The sequence below is a fragment of the Pantherophis guttatus genome, chromosome 2 (assembly GCF_059756535.1).
Source record: "Pantherophis guttatus breed Tessera chromosome 2, ASM5975653v1, whole genome shotgun sequence".
NCBI lineage: Eukaryota > Metazoa > Chordata > Lepidosauria > Squamata > Colubridae > Pantherophis > Pantherophis guttatus.
Genome location: NC_142064.1, coordinates 168,342,999 through 168,358,639, shown reverse-complemented (window position 1 = coordinate 168,358,639; position 15,641 = coordinate 168,342,999). Strand labels below are relative to the sequence as shown.

The 15,641-nt window shown below is 37.5% G+C and overlaps 1 protein-coding gene across 1 annotated transcript in view; it reads left to right on the top strand.

Annotated features, from left to right (window-relative positions):
* The window catches only part of LOC117660302 (heparan sulfate glucosamine 3-O-sulfotransferase 3A1-like), a 91,004-nt gene extending 76,725 nt beyond the window's left edge, over window positions 1–14,279 (top strand). The window contains exon 2 of the mRNA XM_034408361.2: window positions 10,472–14,279. Within this exon, the coding sequence (XP_034264252.1) occupies window positions 10,472–11,090 (619 nt within the window). The 3' untranslated portion in view covers window positions 11,091–14,279. The remainder of the gene's footprint in view (window positions 1–10,471) is intronic.
* Window positions 14,280–15,641: the final 1,362 nt, after the last annotated feature.

The window sequence follows — 15,641 nt, the reverse complement described above, 5'->3', positions numbered from 1 at the left end:
CACTTTATTTTGACCTGAGGAAAAAAAGGCTGTTAAAGAACTACTGTTGAATAGTACCCGACAAATGAGAGATCTAAATGGCCTGCAAAGTCACTCAACATGTGAAACCTCCCTGACTAAAAACCACAGGCATTTTGTGGCATTGCAAGGAAGTCTAAAGAAACAGGCAGAATTCATGTCCAGAAACTTCTTCCAGGGGATGGAAAAACACTGCAGTGACTGCTTGCTTGCTGGATGCTTCAGCAAAGAAATCCGTATTGATCTTAACAAGGGATGTGATAGATGAGCAAAGAGGTCAGAGGGAGCCATTTCTGCCATGTTCTTTCAGGGTAAACATGGGGCAACTTCAGACAGAAATGCTTTCTTCTTACAGCCCTGATGCAAAATTGGATATGACTTTTGAAATCGATGCTCCAAAAAGAAGAGATGTGGTTTTCCAAAGAAGCAATGAGATTTAATTTTACTTGTTCAGCATGCAACAGTTGACTGCATCGAACCAATTTCTAAACAGTTCATTCCCTACCTCAGTCCCCAGCAGAGAGATTTATTGGAACCACCAATGCCTGTTTTTAAAGGTTGGTTTCCATACTGCTTGAAGTGTTGAATAGATTAAGATGGGGCACTAATTTCCCTCAAATCATCACTTTAAGGCAGTGTTCCTATGCACACACTTCCATTATATTTCTTCAGGAACTTTCAGCATAGTGTGTTTAGAATGTCACAGTGGATTGTGGCCATAACCAACAGATGTGGTCAGTTCCATCAGGGTGGCAAACTGACTTTAGTGAGACTTAAAAGCAAACTATGTTGCCATAAGAAACCTTCTCCTGGAGGCAATTTCCTGATTTAGGTCTTATTACTTTTGGAACTGCCTTTGGGTCAGAGTCTTGCTGTGCATTTTGGGATTCATCATAGCAAATGCCACATTTGTCTCAGCCTAGCCAAAAATTAGCATATCAAGTCCTGTTTCTTTTACCAAATAGAATGACGGTTATCTTAATGCACAGTAGACTGTTTGTCTGAAATTTTCAAACAGGAAGATACAATGTCATTAAATACCAGAGGTGAAAAGGCTGCAAAATTTGTTACACAGAAATAGACTTGCATACCCCTCCCAATTATTCCCAAATCTTATGGAACCCAGTGGTGGGTTCCTCCCGGTTCCTCCCTGTTCCGCTGAGCTGGTAGTGGTGACGATATGACGTCACTGAACCAGTTCTGCCCCCCCGCCCCCATTATTCTTACCTTTTATTTGGCCCCACTCCCAATCTATTGCTGCTTCTGAGTCCCAGCTGATGGGCTATAAGGAAAAATTGTTTAAACTCTTGCCGCAGGGCTTCAAAGGGCCACCCTACAGCTGATCAGTGGTAAAAGGCAGTTTGGTGGTAGACCAGTGCCTCCAAAAACAAATGAGTAGACCAATGCCTGCAAAAATACATGAGTAGACCAGTGCTTGCAAAAATAAATGGGTAGACCGGTACAGCTCTGCAAGCAGTTAAAAGCCTGGTAGACCAGTACCTCTGCTAAATCCTAAACAATTGTCACATGACCATCAAGCCATGGCCACAAAATAAGCCACGCCCACAGAACCGGTAGTAAAAAAATTTAGAACCCACCCCTGATGGAACCAACACATTTTTTTTTCATAAATTGAGTGGAGATACAGATTTGGTTCAGGTTTATTCTAGAAAGCAAATGATGCCTTTCAAAAAGAGAATAATTGGCTGGTTTTCTAGGCTTTATCTAAAACACTCTCAGAGTACTTCCTTTTTTCTTTCTCTTTTTTATTTGTGAATATTTTTATTTTGATTTTACTGTCAATCAACTTGCCAGCTGTCAGTGTTGAAAAAAACTTGATGAATACTAATAATTAATAAGAAATTAATACTAATATTATTAATTATGATGAATAGAGCACATATGCAATAAGTAACAGATTATATTTGCAATGTTTCCTAATATTAGTTGGCATACTCAGGAAACTCTGGATCAGGGCTATAATTGTTAATTGCATAACTTAGGTTGTTCAGTTGGATTCAGACATTTCTCTGTGGAGGGAAACTGCCTTTTTTAAACAATCCTTTACAAATAATGATTTAGGATTCATCTGAAAAGGATCCTTACTTGCTAATAAGATCAAAGCTAGGATACCATTGCCTTGGCGTTGCTTTCCCGAATTTGTTTTTTCAATTAGTTTTATTAAATGTTACAGTTGTGCAGATCAAATGTAATACAAACTACAAGAAATAAAAAATAGAAAAAAAATCAAAAATGCAGAATAGTAAAAAGGAAGAAAGAGAACAATGTAAATGAAAAAATAGAAAAGATTACAATATAACAAAAAATAAATATTCCCCCTTCATCTCAAAAGAAATTCTCAGATCCTTAAATCTGCATCACTCAGTCCGGGATGATAAATAAAATGTCCATTTAGTGATTCTAGAATAACATCAACTATCTTTAACCCTGATCAAAAAATCCATGTTATATTCTCTCCCTTTGCTTTTTACAATTTTGATCTTTAATCTCTTCAAATAATATCCTAAATTTTTACATCTATTCTTTTCACCAAGTCTTTCAAAACTTTAACAGGTCTCCTTTGTATATCCAATATAGGAAAATTATCCAAGTCACTCTCCCTTTTAAGTATTAAAATATCAGCCAGTTTAAAGATCCATTTTTAAAAAAAAAAAAAAAATCAAAACACAGCCATTTTCGCATGGGAAGCATCTATTCTATTAATTTGAAAATCCCATTTCAAGTCAACTCTTAGTATATTTATAACTTTTCAGAAATAACACTCTGATCACCCTTTTGCCATTTATTCCCCAACATTTCTAAGTCCTTTAAGTTACACTTAAAATTTCTTTTGTTAAGAAGGAGACTCACCCAATGAATGCCATCAAACCTTGTCATTCCAAATGTTGTTAATGTTTAAAAAGCAATAAAAAAGTAATTCAAAAAGTGATTTAAAAATGAGGCTTAGCCATGCTTTATGTCCACATAAGCTACATTACAATTCTGAGCATAAATGAAATCCCTCAACCCCAGCTACTCGATTTACCAGCCGACCATAAACTTTTCAGTTCTTGCAGTCTGCTCATGAGAGCTGTTTGGAGTACATGTCCTTTGTCTGGACAGATTTTGACATCCAGGATCTGACTGTACTCTGGTCAGTGTTCTCCCCTATAATACTGTCCCTGCTCCTTTATGGGTATTTAGCTCACTATGTCCTTACAGATAGTCTGAGAGCATGTCCCTTTTTTCTTAGTGCTGTCATATGTCATAGTTACCATGATAACTGTTGGCTGACTCAATACAGATTTCTTAGTTTCAAAAGTTTTCCACCAAAATGCCTGTAGAGTCCAGTAAAAACCAAGATGGAGACTGCAATGGTTTAATAGAAACTTCAGTAGTTTTCATGTGTGGCACATGAAAAAACAGAACTTTTATTTCACCAATGCACTTGTGAACTTGACTTTTTTTTTAAATCATATGCTATAAATGTTCCTGCTTCCCTGAGACATCAAATCTCATTTCATTTACCTTGCTACAGTCAGCTCAATGAATGTAATAGTATAAAAAGCATGCAGGATTATACAGGTTGCACGATTTATCTTCTGATTTTCCTGGGTTTTCTTTAATGATGTTGTTGTACCATTAGCCCCTTCCAAAGGGGAGGCAATAGGAACACAAAATAAGGAGTTTACGTAGGTAGAAATGATTTGTAACAGTGGAGGAGGAGCACAAGTGGAGATCAATGAGAAGATCCACACCTTCTACCTTGGCTGTGCAGAGCCCCAATCTGATCAGTTCTTAGAAAGACTTTTTTTTTCCTTATCCATGAAACTGAAATGGGAATACAGTTTCAAATGAGATCACTGAATGAAATAATGTGACATCTGTGACATTTGTTTATGTTTAAACAAGGATAGAATTGCACTGTAATTATATATGTCTGTGGTTCTGTGTGGTTTTGTCTGCATGTCTATGCAAATGCACACACACACACTGACACACAAACACACATGCACACACACACACACACACACACACACACACACACAGAGAGAGATGGAATTTTCTAATGCTTAGTTTATATGCAACCAGCTATCATAACATATGGGTGTCATCTTCAGATATTTGCCCAGATAGCCATCTGTCTATCTATTTAGCAACTGAAAATATTATTTGATTTCTTCTCCTAAATAGACACTATAATTTGTGTGTGTTACTTGCAATGTACATTACGCACAAATGAACAAATTCTGGAAGCAGCAAAACCTGTGAGGTAATAGCAAAGGCACCAGGAAGCCATGATCCATGATGAATTGAGGTTTTCATCAGACCTGCCCACCTCCGCCCCTTTTTTTCTTCCTTTTTAGAATGTTGTTGACTCAGTGTTGGTGGGAACATGTTTTCATTTTACTTCCTCCTGCCCACATATGCAAAAAATAACAAACCCACAACCTTGATAACTCTGCATTAACAAACAGCTTTCATATTTAGCACGCTGTCATCTGAGCAGCAAAGCATCTCCTGAAAAACCACACCTAACTAACTTACATGATGTCTGGCTAGGTTGCTTTCTGGAGAGTTCTGTTGTGTACACTTTCCTGGCAGAAAATGGAAATTGGAAGGATCAAAAAGAAGTTTTTAGTCAAAGAGTAACAAGCAATAATGTCATGCATGTCATAACTCGGTCTAAAAATCATACCACTCAATCGTTGTCTTGACTCTACAGTATAAAACTGTAGCTGACTGAACTATATGTCATGAAATAAGGGAATGGGGAAGAACCTTGCTTCATTGTCCTCCACTGAGATATATACCCAGGAAATGAACTCACTTGGCACTGTGGATGCCCTGCTCTTCTTTGCATTCCACAGGGCAACCAAATGTTTGACCAGCCATACTAGCCTCAAAATCCCTGGAATGTTTTGGGATGGACCACTCCACTCCTGCAGAAAACAATAGTCACTGCAAGCCTAAATCTCAGTGAAATGGTATATCCAGAGAACAATTGTAAACTTTCCCACTTTTGGAACATCCTCCTGTCCAATGGACAAAACCAAATCCAGAGCTTGACCTGCCCCATAAAAGAAAATAAAAGAAAGACTTATTCTGTGACTGACTAGCTGTCTTTTCCCTAGAGGATGGTTATACCATAAGAAATACAAAAAGTCACACTTGTCTACTGCAAGACATTTAGTGTTAAGATATGAAGAGCCAGGTATTACCTGTATGGTGATCTGAAGGTATACCTGTTCTTGATTAGATTCTAAAATCGGACAAAAGAGTTGAATAAGAATTGTTTAATTGTTAAAACCCAATAAAACTCAAATAAAATAAAATAAAATAAAATCGGACGAAAGAATTTGCTTAACTTTTTTTTAACAATCAGACTTTTTTTTAAAAAAAAATTAATAAATGCATCCTAAAAATCTCACCTATTTATATAAGAGCTAAGCTATCCAAGAACATTTGCAGAGTTTAGGATTTTGCATTTTTCTTTAGCTCTTTGGAGTACCTGGTAATAATTATTATGACAAATGTTTCCAAATGTATGGAAGTAAATATTTCTAATTGTCTACCGATTAATATGAATATTAAAAGGTAATTAAAATGCTTATGTAACTTTGGGAAAGAAGCTGGAAAAAAGCAAAAATTATTAAAATGAGAATCATTCAAAGACTGCTACGTATTTTGAGTGATACATTTAAGTTTTTAAAATTCAAATTTCAAACTATTAAACCATTTTATATATAAATGCACATCAGTCCTCCAGAGTTGAAATTTTAGGGGGTTTTTTATCTCGTCTTTCCACATTAACAGATATTTGGCCCTACAGCACAGATTTATTGATGTAATATTCTTACTAATCTGGGAACTAGTCCATGCTATGTCAGCTCTACTCCTAACAGTCATCATTCTTGGATTTGTATATGGTCCCACACTTTTTCTACACAGTACTTGCTTGTGTCATTTTTACCTACTCATTCATGTCATCAAAGAGAATAATTTCCCCTGGATTGCATACCTTCATTCTGCATACCTTCAGAATGTTGCACAATTTTCCACCAAACTCATATTTGGTTCATCTATTATTTATTTATATTTCATATTTCTAAACTGCTCATCTCCCTCATTACCATCATTTACTGCACTTAAGATGTAGATATCACCTATGTATGAGATTGTACTTTTAAATGCACCTACAGCAACCTAGTGGACATCAATTCATTCTTTCTAACATACTTTGTAGCTCTTTCATTGATAAGGAAACCTACAGCTTAATTTTCCTGAATGCATTCCTCTATCCCTCATGGCCATGCCACCTTCATTCAGTTCTATTGTCTTATTCCCTCTCATTTACTTCCACAGATACACAGCTTTTTTATTTTTTTTCTTTCATTAATTTCTTGACTTTTTAACTTATTCTTATTATAATCCAGGTCACAATCTTCAGTATGAGGTGGCTGATACCAGATGCACCCATTGATATTGACTTCCAGAGAAATGTGAAAAACTAAAGGATGATTGTGTTCCAGATCATGTGTTGGCTGTGAATGAGGATGCTTCTTGAAATGTGAATCAACACACTTTTCCCTGCTCCTATTTCTAATCTGAATATGTGTCACCATAGAACATCTTTGAATTGATAGTGACAGGCCATCTGCAGATACTCCATAAGTACCGTCTTTTTAATCAGCAAAACTGCAGAAATTAATATCTGAAAGTACGGTGTGGTTTATACACGTTGTTTATTTTGTTTCCACAAATGAGACCTCAGCTGTTGGAACTTGGCAACTTGAACAGAGAACTGAGTGTCATTCTGTAGGCTGCAACTTCTACCAGAACTGTGGGGGGGGGAGTTTACTCTGGCACATACTTAATGGCAAAAAAACTCAACCTCTGAGAATTATGGCTAGGTTAAGTATAAGGCAACTAAAGATCAGAATAAACAACTACAGTACTATATGTCCATTTGTGAATGCATTCAAAAATGGGACTGCTGTACCAATATGCGGTGATATGTCACTCTTTGTTCAATGTGCCCAAGGGCATCCACATGGAAGCTAAATCTGTGCTGTTTACAAGCTTGCCTACTGCTGCTCTTTTCTTCATCAGCTGAAAAGTCTATAGACAATTTTCCATTCAGTAAATCACCATCAGCCACTGCAAAACAACAAACAAATAAAAACTCCCCAGCATGGGGAAGAGAAATGAAAGGTGTTAGGTTAAGAGGAGCTAATCATACTGTATGCAGCTGTGTGTGTGTGTGTATATATACTACAGCTATCTTGCTGAATGCATGCCCTTGGGTATTAATGGGTAATACCCATTCCAGAACTAAACTATACATACGGTATGCCCTGGATAACAAATCCATAATCCATTGGGAAGATACATACATTTGCTATTTCCATGAAGTTCGTCCTTGTGGAATGAAGATGGTCAGGTCGGGTCATCAATATCTTTTAGTGCCAGGTTAGTAAACAAGTTCATTGGATGTGACTGATGGACCAACTCAAAGCTTTGACTGATTTTCTTTCAGCCCTAGAAGGTCGTCCAGATCAGGGAATAGATTTCACAAAAAAAAAAATAGTACTATACTTTATTGTGAAAGGCTATGGTAACAAAACTTTGCAAGTGATTCTATTTTCCTTCCTTTCCTCTTATATCCTAGGACAGTGATGGCTAACCTTTTTTTCCTTGAGTGCCAAAAGCGTGTGTGCGCTATTGCGCACACGTGCATGCCCACACCTATAATGCAATGTCCCTCCCACATGCCCTGCCTCCCTGCACATGCAAGCATGATCCCCCCATGCATGTGCACGTGACTCCCCCATGCTCCCCTCCCCCTGCACATGTGCGCACGATCCTCCCTTTTGGCCTCATATCCCAAAACAGTGCTGGGAGAGGGGAACCTCGCCTCCCAAAATGGCTGGGAGGGGGAAAAAGCCTCGCCTCCCAAAACAGGGCTGGGAGGGAATCTCCAGAGATCTGGGAAGGCACGGGCAGCAGAAAGTGAGGAGAAAGGTAGCCCCCCTCCTCCCTTCATGCATGCGTGCACGTCTCCTGCTTGCAGGATAGAGACCCAAAAATCATCTGGCCATCGGGAAGCATGCATGGTGGAGCTGAGCTGGGTGATGGCTTGCGTGCCCGCAGTGCCATAGGTTTGTCCTCATGGCCCTAGGAGCTTAGGAGGATAGCCAGCCTAAATCTAATACTTGTCTAATACTTGTCTCTGTGCTTTGGACCCAAAGCAAGCTTATGCATTTGTTTAATGGATTCTATATAGTTTTTCCAAGGTCATCTCCATGGCTTCCCACATTCTCATGTATAAGCTTCAGATGCCTGCTGGCCTCACATCTAACTATTTAAAGCAGGTGTCTCCAACATTGGCAACTTTAAGACTTGTGGACTTCAACTCCCAGAATTCATCAGCAGCAAAGCTGTCTGATGAATTCTGGGAGTTGAAGTCCACAAGTCTTAAAGTTGCCAAGATTGGAGACCCCTGATTTAAAGAACACCTAGTGCTTAATAGACAATCAACAGTTTATACACAGTTACATTATATAGTGAAAGCTCTATATAATGTAATTAAGTATAAATCCATTCAACATATAAGTATGTCATTAGATTGCTTGAAAGTAGCGCCTGTAGGACTTTTGTCAAATAGGGGATCATCCTCAGTATGTGAAACATTGGTGCAAGCTTCAATATTCTAAGTTGAGTTTTTGAAATAGCCAAGTAAACATGGATTTCAACACTGAATGCTGAATTAATAGATGCAGCCAAAAAAAAAAAAAAATACTCCTCTTTAGAGGAGTTACCTTCCTTAAATAAGTACTTAAGCCAATGCATCCTCCATACAAACCTCCATACAAATGTTAAAATGAGAAGAGCCTGTAGTACAGTGGACTAAAGCACTGTTATTAACATCTGCTGGCTTGCAATTACTGCAAGTTCAAATCTCACCAGGCTCAAGGTTGACTCAGCCTTCCATCCTTTCAAAGGTAGGTGAAATGAGGACCCGGATTGTGGGGGCAATAAGATGACTTTGTATAAATATACAAAAGTATGAAGACTATTGCTTAATGCATTGTAAGCCACCCTGAGTCTCCGGAGAAGGGCGGCATATAACTTAAAGCAAAAAATAAAATAAAAATAACAATAACAAACGCCCATTTGTTTGGGCAAACGGCATTTCAAAATTACTCTTGCCAAAATATTTCTGTAGCCCTGATCATTTTCAGATGCCACCAGTCCATGCAGCCTTATGTCTATGGAAGATGCCCAAGTCATTAGTTAATCTCTCCAGGGTTGTAGCACAACACTGCTAGTGGCTCCCAACAATACAGAGTCAGCGGTTTCAGTCTGCCAACAAGCCGAGTGTTCATTTCTTCAGAGTGTGAAACAGATCATTGTGTGGCCAAAATGCCAGCTAGAAGGTTCAATTCTTCATGTAAATCCACTTGTAAACATAACTGTTCTTTGCTATTTACTTGGTAAATGGTTCTTATTCATAAGAGTGCATAATGTTCCACCTGCCTGTATCTGACCTTATGGTCAATTTTCTGGGGAAATCTGATTTGGAGGAGCTGAATTATGGTGGACCTTTTTTTTGGGGGGTGAGCTTTATTTTTAACAGGTGATGGTTGTAGATCTTTCTCTTAAACAAATGGTCCTAGCAACGCTTAGCCTCATGAGCTTAGGAAACCAATGCTAGATAGCATGATGAGATAAAGGCATTGCCTGTATAATCTTATATTAGAATGAAATAATTTTTGAAATGTGATGAGACCTTTTGATATAGTACTGTATAACTGAATAGTAAATATAGGAAAAATAATAGCTCACAAGACTCTTGCACTAGAATAATTTGCATATGCACTTTTTTCCAGAGATCATTTAAATGTTTTAAAACTCCTTCTCCTATTCTCCCAAATTTGTAAACTAACGAATGTGATGTGGAAGTGGCCAGAATGCTGAATTTGGATGTAATTGTCAAATGCCCATTCAATTAGAGAATCCATTCAATGTTCCTGACCTTGGCCTAATCTACATAAGACACCAATTGGTCTGCCATTTACCAATATTCCCATGTTACAGAACAAATGGAGATTCCTATAAATAGGGTTACAACTTTCCATGAATTATCTTGTCCGATACAATATTTGTTGATAAGATGTTGTATCACTCACTAACTGTGGTTGATCTCAAAAAGCTAAGTGGAATCCGACCTAGAGACCATCAGAATGTACAGGGCTTTAAGAGTAGATCTCAACTCAAAAGACACTTTATTCATTTAAAAAAAAAACAAAAAACCTTGTGCTCAAATGTTTCAAAATTTCCTCCATAGCTGACATCCAGTATATGAGTTCCATTATTTTCTATGATTGAGCTGAAAATAGGCATGTACAAATGTGCAGCTTTGCAAATTCTTTCCTCTGTTTTTCATTAGGGAACTGATGCCAAGAACTCTTGATGGCCAGATCACCATGGAGAAGACGCCCAGCTACTTTGTCACTAAGGAAGCACCAGCTCGCATCTCCTCTATGTCAAAGGACACCAAGCTCATTGTGGTGGTGAGAGACCCGGTCACCCGAGCCATTTCTGACTACACACAAACCCTTTCCAAGAAGCCAGACATCCCATCCTTTGAGAGCCTGACCTTCAAAAACAGGACTACGGGCCTGATTGATACTTCTTGGAGCGCCATCCAGATTGGCATTTATGCCAAGCATCTAGAAAATTGGCTCCTGTACTTCCCGCTTGGGCAAATCCTTTTTGTCAGTGGGGAGAGACTGATCAGTGATCCAGCAGGCGAGTTGGGCCGCGTCCAGGACTTTCTGGGCCTCAAGAGGATCATCACAGATAAACATTTCTACTTCAACAAAACCAAGGGGTTCCCATGCCTGAAAAAGGCTGAAGGCAGCAGCAAGCCCCACTGCCTGGGCAAGACAAAAGGACGGACCCACCCTGACATTGATCAGAAAGTAGTACAAAGGCTGCGAGAATTCTATCGGCCATTCAACATGAAGTTCTACCAGATGACGGGCCATGACTTTGGTTGGGATTAAGGTTGAAAAAAATAGTAATTTAATCATATTAAAAGGAAAAATATATTTTTGTACATATCAATAGAGATGGAAATCTAATATTTGTGCTAAAGTCTAGTGATTCCAATTAATATTTTTGTTTTAATGCAAACATATATTTACTTGTTTTGTTATTCAAGATTTATGATATCCAGTTCCACAAATCCAGAAGACTGCCACTTAATTTATGGATAGGACTGTTGACTATGAGACCTCACAGAGACAGAGATGTTTATTTTCAATATGTTATTTTTGGAGTTTTTATAAAATAATTTGGTGCCTCAGTCTGTGGATTCTAGTATCAGTGCCCAGATGGTTTTTTTTTTTTAAAGCAGCTTTAGTTGGTCATGTTGGTAACCAAATAATCAGGATTTTTCTAATTTGATCTATTCTACTCGGTCAATTCATATAAGTTAGATTTAAACTTCTGCATTGCTAAAGTGGCTGAAAAGAAGTTTTCAGTGAGTTTCAGGGTAAAAAAAAGTCACTAAACATTTCAACTCTTTGTACACATTACAAAATTATTTATGCACTTGATCCTCATGTGACTTAATAAGGACATTAGGACAGCAGCCTCTGTCTGGCAAGAAACCAGATTTTATTCAAAGCTGCGAGGAACAGAAGATAACATTTTAGCTTTGCTGAAACATTCTAATTTCCTAAGTAAGGATACTTTTCTGTTTGTATGACTAAAGCTAATATACACCCTTGAGATCGGGTCATTAGGCATTTACTGAAGAGTGATGTGAGGCCTTGTCCAAACATGTGACCCCCAAATCTAGATGTTTTCTCAAAGAAGATCCAATATCCAAACTAATTAAGATAAAATATCTTCATTATAGTTTGAAAGGCATTTCAAAGCCTTATTCATCCACCCCCGACTCACCCACCTGTTGTCTCCATAAAGCCTTATATTGGCTCAGATTTCCCTGCCCACAGTCCAGTGACAGATGAGTTGAGTTGATGAGTCAACAGTAGGAAAAAAGAAAGCCAAGTCATTTTCCCTGTCATCTCTCCCACTTAAACTCAAGAGGTCATTGGGTCATCAGTCACTACCTCCAACCAACCAGGATGGCTTTCTCTTTCAGCTCAGAATGTCCAACTCTCCTCTTTTTCTGAAATCGTGCCATAAAACATTTGAGTAAATATTTTATAGCTACCCCAACAAAGAAGGGAAAATATTTTGTTGTATCTCCAACTTTTATGTCTTAGATGTTTCTGAGCTCATCATTCATTCCAACAGCTACTGGAACAGCTGTTGTGCCTGTGACTCTAAAAGACAAAACACTTACAGCAGCAAGATGGACGCAACCTGTATTATGTTGGATTTTTTGAGCTGAAACTTCCAGGTTTCCTGAAATGTATGCCACACTGCAACCATTCTAAGCACTAGGAACCACAACACTGTTTAATTTATGGTTCATCCCCCAGTTCCCCTTTCCCACCCACCCCCAAAAAAACACCCCATGGAGCAATGAAATTATTCTCAATTAAAATTTATGCCATAAATTTTAAATTTTATTTATTTAAATTTTAAATTTTAAATAAATAATAACATGAGTTTGCAATTGGTCTGGCACTTCTATACCAAATCCTAGACAATTGTTTGCTGACATGACAATCTACAGTAATTACAGATCTAGAATAATTAATTGTCTCATTGTCTCTGTGAATATTTGTACCATTGTACCTTTCCACATAAAATTATGCATCTTTTGATATTTCTGTCAGGTTCATAGTTACACTTGTAAAGCCAAACAAGAAGTGACAGTGGCTGATACATGTCTTATTCCATTTCTATCACTTTACTGCTAAAGTAAAAGCTGAAGAAACACTCTAAATATTCCCAACTCCAACACCTTATTTCTCACCAGTCTATTGCTCCAGGCTGATTTCTTTCACCTCATAGTTGAAACTGGAAAGGCTTAAAAGTTGATGGAAAGAACTTGTAGCAAAGTAAAGTGCAGATTAGACTATTTGTTTATTTGATTATTAAAGTAACACGTACCGCATTCTGAAAGCAAATGACCGACCAAAACTCCACTTCATCTAGCTTAGCCTTAATTTTTCAAGTGTGTCTCACTTTTGTTAAAAACTCAAAGTGGCATGTATCAGGGGAGCATGTGTCGCTCTCATGCTTGCATAACATATCCCAGCAAAACAATTTAGTGTCATGATGAAATACTATATGAGTCAAAAATTATATCTTACAACAAATGAATGCCTGTTGTCCTTTCAGAGTCTGGAGCAAAGCAGTTTTGTAATATCTGAATAAAACTTGTGAGTTATTTTCTCTTTTTAATTTCCTGGAATTTGGGTGAAGATTTCCAGATGAAACTTTTTTTTGTCTTGGAGCAGTGTTTGCATCTCTGTAAATGACATCGAACTGAAATGTTCTAACATGGAAGATATATTTTATAAAGTTGTGATGTTCAGCTCTTGGAGCAGTAAGAGAATCAAAAAATGTTCTCAAAGGTAATGCTCTCATTCACTCACCAACATTTATGCCTGAATTATATCTTTATCTAAAACAATATCATCAGACAACTTAAAGATAAGTACTGATTTGTAAATGGCAAAACTTTATGGGTTTTTTTTTTTCTGTAATGGCTAAATCAGGGCCTTGTTCCACCACTGGAGATTGCAATGCCTTTTTTCTGAATGTAAACCTACAACTTCCTTGCTGAAAAGCTAAAGGATACAGCTTTTATCTTGCAAAAATACACTCACAAGTTGGTTGCTAAAGAAAATTTCAAGTCAGGTTGTCAAGAGTATGGAACGAATTCCATACTCTTCAGAACAACTGATACAATGAAGGCAAATGGATGCAGTATCATTTTATATTTTGTGAATTTTGCAGCTCCTTTTCAAAAACATATCATATGAAGTTTATTTATTTTAGAGAGTTATTGCTTTCTTTTTCTTTTCTTTCCAGCATTGTAGGGTAAACTATCTAAAGCCTGCCAAGAGAGAGATCCATACATTTTTTTTAATTGATGGGGCAGGGGGAATTTCTTTCCTTTGTATGTGCTATTTTATGTTACTTCTTTGCATTGTAATCCTCTCATTTCTACACTTTGATGCTATTTCTGTAAGAGTCAAAATACTTTTTAAATTTAATTTAAGGCTGAAGAAGCACATATTTTAATAAAGTTTACGGGTACAAAGAAATGTTGCTGTATTTGTGGCATAGAAGCAAAACGTTAGGAAAAAACCTGATGCACATCAGAGCTGTTTCACATAAGTAATCGTTTAAATCAACTTTCCTGCCTCTGTTTTTAATATATGAATGTTAAAAAAGAAGGAGCATGGACCCATGAGTCCATGAGCACCAATGGGTTTGGAACAATGATCTGATGGCCAATTCACTCTACACCCAATCTTATTTTAATGTTTTAAGATTATTATAATTTGCAAAAAGAGATAAATGGGAAGCAGTTTGAATTATCACCTTACATTCTAAAATTGCCTCTAGATCAGGGGTCAGCAACCTGCAGCTCTGGAGCTGCATGTGGCTCTTTCACCCCTCTGCTGTGGCTCCCTGTCACTCAAAATATGGGTCGCAACTGCTGATGTGTGACACCTGCCGGCACACAATTTATTGAGCTTTTCAACCCCTCGTAGGCCAACCATGGATAAATCCAAGAAAAGTTTCAGAAGAAAACAGAACATTTAATTCAACTACATATGCTAGTTTTGTGGCTGCTCAAGAAATAGTCAGGCACTGGAAGAGTTTTGTGGCTCCCAGTGTTTTCTTTTCTGTGGAAAATGGGTCCAAATGACTCTTTGAGTGTTTAAAGTTGCAGACCCCTGCTCTAAGTCTTATAAAGACCCCATAGGAATATTGTAAATAATTAATTGAATATTTTGTTAAACATGACCAGCTTTTTGATCATAGACTCTCTTATTTTCAGTCAGGAACTGTGAAAAAAGTATGATAAACTTTTTGAACTCCAAAGACTGAGTTAATCACACAGCTATACCTCCTGACAAATCATGCAAAGTGACATAGTAACAGTTCCCCCCCATCATTTGATGCATACATTTTTTTTAACTTGGAACCTACAAAAAATGTTATGTTACAGTCTTATCTAAATGTGCCATAAAGATGACATGTCCTAGGCTCATGTGCTAAGATGTAAAGTGGTGTCTAGGGTGCAGAGTGAATATATCTAGGAATAAGTAATAGATCTACAAATCTAGTGAAACTCAGGAAGCTGCCCTATTGTGTCAAAACATTCAGCCAGGTCCTTTTACCTTAATATTATCAATTGTGACTAGCAACAGCTCTCTGGGGGGACCTTATATAAAACTTTCTGCTTGCAAAGCACATCTTCTTTCATGAATCACAGTCCTAGTTGCCCCAGGAAAGCAGATGATCATCCTTCAAAAATGTTCCAATAACAATCTCACTGAGTAACTTGGCAGCAGGATGTCCAGTTGCCTGTGCAGTCAAATAAAATGAAATGTCTATTTATTTGTATGCATATACACAAGGATTAAATTCTATGAAAATACACTCCCAGACCTCCA